General features: G+C 38.4%; 2 protein-coding genes across 4 annotated transcripts in view; both read left to right on the top strand.

Moving 5' to 3' along the window:
- The first annotated feature begins 286 nt into the window (after positions 1–286).
- On the top strand, positions 287–5,791 carry LOC148185842 (uncharacterized). 2 transcript variants are annotated; one of them, XM_088072899.1, is made up of 6 exons: positions 287–538; positions 1,797–1,956; positions 2,918–3,019; positions 3,128–3,253; positions 4,174–4,215; positions 5,390–5,791. In XM_088072899.1, the coding sequence occupies exons 2-6, from the start codon at positions 1,801–1,803 to the stop codon at positions 5,486–5,488; spliced, it is 525 nt and encodes a 174-aa protein (XP_087929025.1). In that variant the 5' UTR covers positions 287–538; positions 1,797–1,800; the 3' UTR covers positions 5,489–5,791. The 2 variants fall into 2 exon arrangements, with proteins under 2 accessions (XP_087929025.1, XP_087929024.1); XM_088072898.1 differs by having other exon boundaries at positions 289–538; positions 1,794–1,956.
- Positions 5,792–8,559: 2,768 nt separating this feature from the next.
- shank3b (SH3 and multiple ankyrin repeat domains 3b) overlaps positions 8,560–10,925 on the top strand; it is a 55,637-nt gene continuing 53,271 nt past the window's right edge. Inside the window, exon 1 of one of the 2 annotated variants that reach the window (XM_088072452.1) lies at positions 8,560–9,019. The gene's annotated coding sequence lies outside the window, so the exon portion shown is untranslated. The remainder of the gene's footprint in view (positions 9,020–10,925) is intronic. The other variant, XM_042511267.2, reaches the window with a different exon arrangement.

Here is a 10,925-nt window from a genome sequence, read left to right as displayed (position 1 = left end):
AACTAACTAACTAACTAACTAACTAACTAACTAACTAACAAAACAAACACATGTATGAACACAATCATTTATTATAAAATTATGATTTATGCATTAATTAATATGTTTGGCTAGTTTTTTAAAACATATTTTTAAGTCTGATGCTGTTAAAATCTGGATTCGTTAAACATATTTATTTTAGGTGGCGTTTTCCTTTAAAAGTCAGCCATGATTGCTGCCGTTACTTTCCGTACAGCAGAAAAGAAGCGGAGTGAGACGTCTTCGTTTCCTGTTACTGTGTTGTCGAATGCGCAGACGTAGATCGTCTCTTATCGAATGGCGGTGGACCATCCTTGAGGAAGACCCCTCCTCCTCTACACGATGCTCCCCGTCACTGAGCGCTGTTCTGCGGTCAGTTTGCTGTCCTCTCCCGGCCCCCTCCGTGTGCAGTCAGCCGCTCTCAGACCGCCGCTGCTCCGCCCCGGGGGGGAGTGTTTCGCGGTAAAATCAAGTGTGGTTACACGGACAAGACACACGGCAGCAGAGTCGTCGACAGCAGGTAAACGTTTACCTCTTAAAAGTTTAGTTTTTATTAATTTTAGCGGCTGTTTGTGCCGTTAGTTAACCGTCCGCCATGTTTAATGCGCAGGTTAGCGGTTAGCTGCTAGGAAGCTAACAGGCTGGCTAACGTTAGCTCTGATGTGATGCTAATGATGGAGCTAACGTCGTGCACTTTACTGATATTACTGCTAACTCTAAATAAAAACAGCAGCGCCACAGTGTAAAAATACTTTGCTGGAGCCAGAAGCATTCAAAAGTGAAAGTACAGAAGTAGTAGTGATAAGTGACTCGACATTTAAGTACATTTACTCAAGTTTAAACTGAGTATTTCCATTTTAAGCTACTTTACATTTTACTCCACTACATTTATCTGACTACAGATTCAGAGTATTAATACAACATTATACTAAAAAAAGGAATGTTGTTTTATAATGAACTGTATTTTTTTAATTATTGAGTGATAACTAATAAAAGTAATTAAATGTGATTTTATTAGTTATCAATCAATAATTTTAAAAAAAGAAAGACAAAACATGAGAAAGTTACCTGGAAAAAAAAATAATAATAATAATAAAAAAACATAAGAAATTTGCTTCCAAAAAGGGACATCTATCTGTCTGACTTAATTATGCTTATTATCAGATCACAAAATGAAAATAAATATCATGTAAAAATGAAAAAAAGTTGTCAGACAAATGTACTGAAGTGAAAAGTATATATTTGCCTCTGAAATGTAGTAGAGTAGTAATTTTTATGATGTATGAAAATATAAATAACTATATATGTTAAGTAAATCAGGTAAGTAAATATAAATTGTTACCCTTCAGCTGGCGTTTTTTAAAATAATATAATTTTAATGTCCTATTTTCCTTATTTTTCTACCTGACCTTTAATTTGTTATTTATATTTATTTAACATTATTTTTTTTTATCATATTATATTACATATTCTGCATTTTTGTTTACATTCAGTTTTTTTCATTTGCAGTTGCTGTCTAATCTGTGTTACCTTTAATTTTTTTTTTACGTTATATTTAGTTATGATGACATTTTATTTTCCCTAAGCAGGTAGATAGATAGATATATTGATAGACTGACAGTGATTGATTATCAGACATTTGGTAAATCAGCAGTGATTGATCAGCCTTTAGGGCTGCTGATGGTCACAGGGTTCAGTTTTTTTTTGTTTTTTTTTTAAATAAACTTTTAAACTTGTCTGACTACCTGTTCGCTCTCTGTTCTGCACATGCTCAGTAGAGCCATGCCGTCCAACGTGGAGATCAAGGCCAAAGTGAGTGACAAGACGCAGTTCGCCAAAAGGGCCGCTGAGCTCAGCCAATCAGAGGGCACCATCATCAGACAGCATGACACGTTCTTCGACTGCAGCCAAGGACGACTGAAGCTTCGAGACTTCATGGTACATATACACTACTGCGTGTGTGTGTGTGTGTGTGTGTGTGTGTGTCAGAGGAGCTCCACCATCAGCACCAGAGACGGTGCTGTGGGCTCTACCTGGTGGCCACTGGGAGCACAACACTAATATTTACAAACAGTTTGTCAAAGTATGTATAATATAAGATGAGAGATTCTTTATTAATACAATACAATAAAAAGAGCATCACATTTTGCTTCATCATGTCCATTAAAAGGTAAAATGAGCCAAAGGCTTAAATATGAAGAACTGCAGTTTGAGTTGTGATTAGTGATTGCACAAAGGTGTGTAAAACAGGTTTGACTTCGGATAATCAATATAGATTAATGCAAACTCGTGATAAAAAAAAACAAAACAAAACTGTAACTACAACAACAAATTTGTAAAAAAAAAAAAAAAAATACCTCAAAAATAAAACATAAAGAGAAAAAATCTTTAATACAAAATAAAGGCTGATAATGTAAATTTAAAGAATTAAAATAAATAAATAGATAAAAAACAATAATTTATTTCTATACATAAAGATAAAAATGAAGCTACATAGATCAAATGAGAAAACAAGCAATTGCTTTTTTTAATGGAAATAATAATAATAATAATGATAATAAAAATTTAAACAAAAAAATGAAAGAATAATAACTCAATAAACATGGATAACCACCACAAGGAGAAAGTAAAATAAATAAATGAGAAATAAAATTGAAATTACATTAGATTCGAAATAAATGTAATACAATAGCTAACAATCAAAGATGAAAAATAAGATAAAAATAAAAATGAAAATAGCATAGGAAATACAAATTGTAACAGTTAATAAAAACAATAAAAATGAAAATAAAACTTATATAACATTCAAAAGAAAGAGATTAAAAGAAAAAAATAATGCTGCCTGAATACACCGCAACCGACTTACTGGCTTGTTTATTTGTTATTTTTTGTTTGTCAGAACGAGTCAGGTCAGCTGATCTTCTACGAGCGACCGGACACCGATGGACCCAAACTGTCCCGTTACTCCATCAGTCCAACCAACGACCCAACAAGTCTACGGGTAAAACAACAAACAACCAGCGAGTGTGTTTCTGCACGTCTGTGCCAAGTATTCAGGTTAATAACTGTGTGTGTGTGTGTGTGTGCGTGTGCGCGTGCGCGTGCACAGACCGTGCTGTCAGACGCCCTCGGGGTTAAGGGGGAGGTGCGGAAGGAGCGACGGCTCTTTCTGATTGGTCAGACCAGAGTTCACCTGGACACAGTGGAGGGACTGGGAGACTTCATGGAGCTAGAGGTCAGCACACACACACACACACACACACCTGAACAAACACACTCTGAAACACAAACATAAAGTTTATTGCCTTTTAACTAAAATGATGAATGAATGGATTTTATTTTGGTAATTATTTAAGTCCTCCGTAACACCAAAATCCAACCAAACACTTACTTTGGTTTCAGCCTCTAAAATGTGATGAACATGCTGCTTTTGTTTATTTTATATTAATACAGATGAAATATTCTTGAGTTTAAGGTGACAAAACAAGAAATTTTCTTTTCTTTTCTTGTCTTTTTTTTCCTTTTTAAAATATGAACAGTTATTTAAGGAAAAAAATCAACATCTACTAACGTAATATCTGAGTTGTTCAGTTATGAGAAACTATTTCCATTCATGAGTGAATGAATAATTGCAAACAGTTTGGTCCATTTGAAAAGACAGGGCCATGATGACGTGTGATTTAAAAATAAAAAGAAATATACATATAATTTTGAGGAATATTACACCTTTTCATTAAATTGAGTACAGTAGAGATCTCACAGGAAATGAGGGGAGAAGAAAGGAGGGATGACATGAATAAAAGTCCCCGGTGAATATTAACGGGTGATGCTGCACGAGCACGAACACCAGCGTCTCAAACCCTCACGGACGCCTCCTGATTTAATCAACTTCTCCTTCCTGCGGGAGGTTATGTGATCGACACTGACGCCGTACGACATTTTATTAAAGCTGTTACGGCATCTGAAATATTGTATTTAAGAAGAGAGATTTCCCAGCGGAGCAGGCAGCACAGAGACGAGCAGGTTACTGACGTGGAAAATCTTTTGAGTCGTCCTGAAAGACAAACAGGTGCGAGTAAACGAGTGAAGAGCAGAGTCGATCCAGAGTGCAGAGACGGCGAACTCGTCGGCTGACTAACCTGTTTGTGTTTTCAGGTGGTGATGCGTCCGGAGCAGAGTGTCGAGGAGGGACAGCAGGTGGGTTTGAACTTTATTTAACACTGGCAGCATCCGTCCATCTGTGCTTTCCAACAGGAAATAAATGAGCACGAAATAACGACTCTTTAGGGAATAAACACAACTATACAACAAGCAGGTCCGACCGAGCAACCTGATTGGTCCACCAGACACTTAAAACAGGCTCAAATTTGGATAACAGCACACTTTACTCATCACTAAGAGAAATATTTTGCCATCTCTGAATTACTGCTCTCGAAGAAATATTATTATTATCATAATAATTTAGGCCGGGCAGCAGCGTTAACCAACATTGGCTTTACCGCAAACTCATTTACAGTGACGTCGAGAAAAATACATTACACAAAAATACAAGTAAAAGTGTAACAAAAAGAGGAGCAGTGAAATAATCTAACTAATTAAAACAATACAGTTGAAATAAGTTAAAATAATCAAAAATTTAAAATGAGATTAGAAAGTAAAAGCGTACAAGAGGAATAATAAAATAATTTAAACAATTAAAAAATTACTTAAAATTGAATAATAGTAATCAAAATTTTAAAATGAGATTCAAAAGTGAAAGTGTACAACAAGAGGAATAACGAAATAATCTAACCAATTAAAAGTGATTAAAACAATACAGTTAAATTTAATTAAAATAAAAAAATTTAAAATGAGATTAGAAAAGATAAAAATCATTTAAGACAGAATTATTGGTGATCAGAAATCTGCACTGATCAATAGATACAAGTGAATTTTAACATTACAGGTTGTCATAGTAACATTTCTTTTTTAATAAAACTGCATTATCTAACCCGAAGTGTTTTTATCCAGCAACTGCTGGTGTTTTATCAGACGGGGAACGAAAAAACTTTGACACCGTCATAGAAAATGTGTCGCACATTATGAAATTTTATTGTTCAGCTTTTTAAAAATTAATAAATTTGCATCCTGAATTTGCATTTGAACCAGCTTTGGGAAAAAAGACGTGCAAGTTTTGTATTCGTCGCGGATCCGCTCATACTGATAGATGTGTTTGAATTTATAAATTGACTTCAATTTGTACAAACGATCGCTGCGTTTTCTGGAAAAAAACCTTTACACCACTATTGTACTGCATCACATGAAAAGCAGATTTATTTCTACTTGCACAAACACACACACACAATTAGATGTTTTTTTCGTGTGTTTTTAGGTGGCCGAGGATCTGATGGAGAAACTGGGTGTTTCAAAGGAGAGTCTGGTGACGGGAGCGTACATGGATCTGTTACTGAAGGGACACAAAGAGACGTAAAACAAATCTGGACACGTAACGAAGAGCGGGAGACGAAATCAGAGTAAAACACCGAAAATAACAAACTGAGCCGTCAGTACTGTGAAAACGCAGAATAGAAAACACAAAGTACCACAGAGACATACTGTGTTTAGATCTGGTGCAATAGTACAGTATCAGAATAATCTGTAGTAACAATACTACTTAATCACAATACTGATTAACGTAGAAACTGATTTGATAACTTTGTATGTAGTATTTTGACTGACAAATTGATATAAAACAAAACATTTTTCTTTTCTGAATAAACGAACTCAAACTCTGCTGGTTAATATGTGAATGGATTTTAACAGAGGAAAGTTTGGCAGCTTCTCACAGCACAAAGTTTAAAAACCAACATCAGACCTAATCATGAATATCAAATATTCATTATTTTCAGAATATCAACCCTTTAAATGAGGTTTTTGCCACTTTGTTTTTTTATGAAATACCCCCCGCAAAAATTGAATTATTTTCAATATAATACATGCAAAGAAGATAAATATTTTGATTATCTCAGCCCGGGATACGTCCATGATTAGCAGCAATGTTGATTTTTATACTTTTTTTTTTGCAGTGTCTAATACTTTGGCTCTGCATACAAAATGCACTTCTCAGAACCAGGCTATAGAAATATTATACATTAATTTCTACTTTTATTGACCAACATAAGTCCTAATCATAAATATCAAATACAAATTAATTTTCAGAATTTTAACACTTTAAATGCCAGGTATTTGTCATGATGCCACTATGGTTTTAGATGAAAAAAGCAACAACAATGAGAATTAATTTCAATATATTATATGAAAAGTAGATTTTTATTGATTATCACAGCCTGGGATATGTCAATGATTTGCAGCATTATTAATTGTGACAGTGCACCTGGTGGAAATAGCATGCATGTTCTCCATATGTCAAATATGGTTTAAAAAAATGACGCCATCAGGTGGAAAATAGTAAAGCTGTGGATCAATATTTGCAGTTTGAATGGGTTTCAGTGGTGCATTTTTTTGCAGTTAACAGTATGAATGTAACAATTTAGTTTCCACAGTGTATTTTAGACTTATTATAGGAGCTGAGCTGGAAATCTCAAGATTAAATAAAAATATCTTGCCAAACTTTTTACCATATGCATGAACACAGCAAAAATTATTTTGAAAAAGTAGTCGGTGCTGTCAGATAAATGTAGTGCTGTAAAGAGTACAATATTTACATCAGAGATGTATGGAGTAGAACTATAAAGTAGTATAAAATGATATTTCTCATATAAAGTACATGTAACTTAAGTACTGTAATGAAGTAAAAGACAGTACAGTACTTGAGTAAATTCACTATATTACTTTCCACCTCTTGTTTGCGGTCGCTTTTCATCTAGAATATTTATTTGGTTAAACAAAACCCGCGAGGTCTTCAGCTGCGCCTCGCTAATGCTGTCTTCATCCAGAGTGCATTCATTTAGGACTGCAAACAAAAACACCTGCAGCAAATCGGCCAAGAACCGAGTTCTCATTGTATCATTGTATAAGCAGAGCATTAATGGACTGCTGGTACAATTAAAAGTTACATTATGAAGATTATCTGTGTATTTGTAGATTGGACCCTTTATGGATGTGGTGGGTTTGAGCTGTTTTCTTTATGACTGTGCCTGAGTTTGAGCAGCCGGACTGAATCACCCACCAGTCGGCTTTATTCTCCTCATTGATAAAGATACAGACTCCATCTGTTGTCTCGGTTCATTCAGAAATTAACAGAGTTTAGTTCATTCTCTCTCACTTAGAGTTGGCGGCGTCTGCAGCGGATCTGTAGAGGAGGGAAGCCGCAGATTAGAGGTTGACTTTCTGTATTCGCTCGCTCGACTTTTGTTTGTTTTCAGATGTGCAGATGCGGTGACAGTTCAAACAAACAGCGACATCCGGCTGAACCTTTTCAAGCCACATGAATAACTGTGGAAGTGTTTGTTGTGATCGTGACTTCGGCACAAGCTAGTTCATGACATTTTGTTTTAACGTTCGTAATGGCGATTCAAACGACGATTTACGCTCAGCCGTCAACCAGGTCCCCATCAATTAATAAATCGTCCTCCTTTTAAGCCCTTTTTCTTCTGTCCTAAGTGTGTTAACATCAAAATAAGAGTTGATGTCTTGCACTGAATAGTGTCTCCGCCGGCGTCTCCATTGTCCGCTCACTGTCATTTTCTGTTGGTGTCTCCAAATGTCTCCTCTGCTCTCATTCTCCGTCGGTGTCTCCACTGGTGTCCGCTGTCATTCAACAGTGGTGTCTCTGAATGTCCACTCCACTCTCATTTTCCGCTGGTGTCTCCAAATGTCCGCTCTGCTCTTATTCTCTGCTTGTGTCTCCCCTTGTGTCTTCCCTGGTGTCTCCCCTGGTGTCTCCCCTGGTGTCTCCCCTGGTGTCCGCTCCACTCTCATTCTCCGCCAGTTATCGGGTATCAGTATCTTATTGGCCACAAGATGCTGGAAATTATCGGTTTATCGGTATCAGTTGAAATAATCATTAACGTACAAATCACTGATTTTTACTTTTTGTGAATAAGGATTTTTAGACTGCGATAAATCATTATTGAAGTAAAGGATCAGATACTTCTTTGACTACTGGTATTTAGATAACAGCCCTAACTTCAGTCATTAAGTAGCATGCATGTTGGTGTGTGTACTGGTGTGTGTACTGGTGTGTGTACTGGTGTGTGTACTGGTGTGTGTACTGGTGTGTAACAGAACCAGTTTCCTGCCTCTGACTGAGATTCACTTGTGGAAAACACCCTCTTTATCTCCTTGCGGGGGTCATGTGACTCCTGCAGCCACGTGGCGCTCTGATTGGTCGGTCCCACTTATATAAATAATAATTTAAAAAAAGATGTCATGAAATCAAACATTTGGTGAAATAATTAATAAAAAATTCACCCCCATCATGCACCAGGGCTCGTCATCATTGGCCAGCGATTATGATGATGATGATGCTTGGATGCTGTTTTTTTTTGCTTTTGCATCGTTGCCATGGCGACGGGGCCGCTCCTCCACACCCACGCTGCTTACCCCCTCTCGCTCTTTCTCTCCCTCGCTCGCTCAAGAGAGAGAGGGAGGGAGGGAGAGAGAGAGGGAGAGAGGTGTGTTTTCTAACCCACGCATTAGAGTGGGAGACAACGTGCGCACTCACACGTGCACGCACTCACACACTCACACGCACATATGCACAGAGTGTGTGTCATGCTAGCAGTGTGTGGGCTGAACCGACCAGCCTTCCACTCATCCTGCCTCTCCCTCCCTCTCTCTCCTCTTCCTCTCTCCTCTTCTCTTTCTCTCTCTCTCTTTTTCGTCTCCAGATACACCTCCTCCTCCTCTTCTTCCTCTTTTTCTTCTTCTTTTTTCCCATCCTCCATCATCTCTCTCCTCCACCTCTCCTTCTCTTCCTCTCTTCCTCTCTCTCTCTCTCTCCATCCGTCCTTTTCTTTTTCAGTTTATCATCATGGAGAACGAGTCGGTGATCTTCTGGGTGAGTCTCATTCTGCAGCCGTGTGTGTGTAATGTGTGTGTTTTAAAGTGAATGCATGTGTGTTTGGATAATGCCGCTTCGGGGTGTGTGTGTGTGTGTGTGTGTGTGTGTGTGTGTGTGTGTGTGTGTGTGTGTGTGTGTGTGTGTGAGAGTGTGTGTGACTTGCTGCCGGTCTGTAACTTTCAAAGTCGTGATTAAATTTTCTTTTTGCACTTCACCTTTTTTTTTCCTCTTTTCACCCTTATTGTCACCTTGTTTCCTCCCTTCCTTTCCTTTCCTTTTTCCTATCTGCATTCCTTGCCTCTTTTCCTCTCCTTGCTCTCCTTCGTGTCCTCCTCTTCTTCCTCATTCTTCCATCGTTTCTTTCCTTCCCTTGCTCTCTCCTCATTTGTCCTTTCCTCTTCTTCCTCCTGCATCTCTCATCTTCCTCCCTCGTCCCTCATTTCCACTCCCTTTCCTTCCTTCTTTTATGTCCTCCACCTCCTCTTTTCCTTTCCTTTCCGTCTTTCTTCTGTCCTGTAATTTCTTCTTTATCGCTTCATACCTCCGTCCTGTCGTTTCTGTACCTCATTCCACATCTCCTTCCTTGCCTCCTTTCCTTGCCTTCGCCTCTTCATCTCCTTTCCTCATCCCTCTTTTGCTCCCTTGCTTCCTTTCCTTTTCTTGCATTCCTCTCTGTAGTTCCTTTCCTCACTGCTCCTTGGCTTCCTTTCCTTGTTTCCTTTTCTCCCTCATGTCCTTCCTTGCCTTGTTTTATCCTCTCCTTTTCTTGTGTCTCTCTCTCTTCATCTCCTTACCTCCTTACTAATTTTCTTCGTTGTCTCCTTTCTTCCTTTCCTTAGCTTTATCTCCTTCCCTAGTCCCTCATTTCCTTCCTTGCATCGTTTCATTTTTCTCTTTATCTTACTGCTCATCCCTCACTTCCTCCCTTTCCTTGCCTTCCTCTCTATCTTGTTCCCTCATTTGCTTCCTTTACTTGTTACCTTTTCTCCTCATCGCCTTGCCTTATCCCTCACTTTCTCCCTTGCCTCCTTTTATTCTCTCCTGTCCTTGCCCTCCTCTCTTTATCTCCTTTTCTTATCCCTTTACTTGTTTCCGTTCCTCATTTCCTTTATTCGCACCTTCTTGCTCATTCCTTATTTGCTTCCTTGCACCCTTTTCTTCTCTCTTGTCTCCTTCACTCATTTTCACTTCCTTCAATTCCTTGCCTTCCTCTCTTTATCGCCGTCCCTCCTTTCTCTTTTGCTTCCTTTCCTTGTTTTCTTTTCTCTTCATCTTCTTGCTCATCCCCCCTTTCTTCCTTTCCTCGCCTTCCTCTCTTCATTTTATTCTCACCTCCCCTCTTTTGCTTCCTTCACTTTTATTTTCTTGCCCTCTTCTCCTCTATCCTTTCTTTACGCCCTCTCCTCTTTCCTCCTATCCTCTGTTGCTTCCTTTCCTTCACCTCCTCTCTTCATTTCCTTTTCTCTCCTTCTCTCTATCCTTGTTTCCCTCATCCTTCCTCTCCTCTTCCTCTCTCTTCTCTCACTTCATTTTCCCCTTTCCTTTCTGTGATCCCTCTTTCATTTCCCTCCCATCCTTTATTTATTTTCTCCTTCATCATCTTTTTACGTTCCTTCCCTCCTTCACTCTTCTCTTCCTCTCCACTTTGATCCCTCCTTTCCTCCCGTCTCTTTCCATTTCTCCGAGGGTTGTCTTGATTTCCTGTTTCCTCCAGCATCACTTTACCGTCCTCGCTCTGTGTGTGTGTGTGTGTGTGTGTGTGTGTGTGTGTGTGTGTGTGTGTGTGTGTGTGTGTGTGTGTGTGTGTGTGTGTGTGTGTGTGTGTGTGTGTGTGTGTGTTATGTAAGCTCAGCAGAGAGAGTGTGTAGGCCGTAGTCTCAGACCGTCTATCTAAAGAAATGAT

This window comes from Plectropomus leopardus, chromosome 22, assembly GCF_026936395.1.
Source record: "Plectropomus leopardus strain MGB_pleo_1.0 chromosome 22, ASM2693639v1, whole genome shotgun sequence".
Lineage (NCBI taxonomy): Eukaryota > Metazoa > Chordata > Actinopteri > Perciformes > Serranidae > Plectropomus > Plectropomus leopardus.
The sequence above is the reverse complement of the archived record's forward strand: the minus strand, read 5'-3'. Positions and strand labels throughout refer to the sequence as shown.

Coding starts and splice junctions, on each gene's coding strand:
- LOC148185842 (XM_088072899.1), top strand. CDS start 1,801: ATGCCGTCCAACGTGGAGATCAAGGCCAAAGTGAGTGACAAGACGCAG. Junction 1,957..2,917: donor TGAAGCTTCGAGACTTCATG/GTACATATACAC, acceptor TTTGTTTGTCAG/AACGAGTCAGGTCAGCTGAT. Junction 3,254..4,173: donor GAGACTTCATGGAGCTAGAG/GTCAGCACACAC, acceptor TTGTGTTTTCAG/GTGGTGATGCGTCCGGAGCA.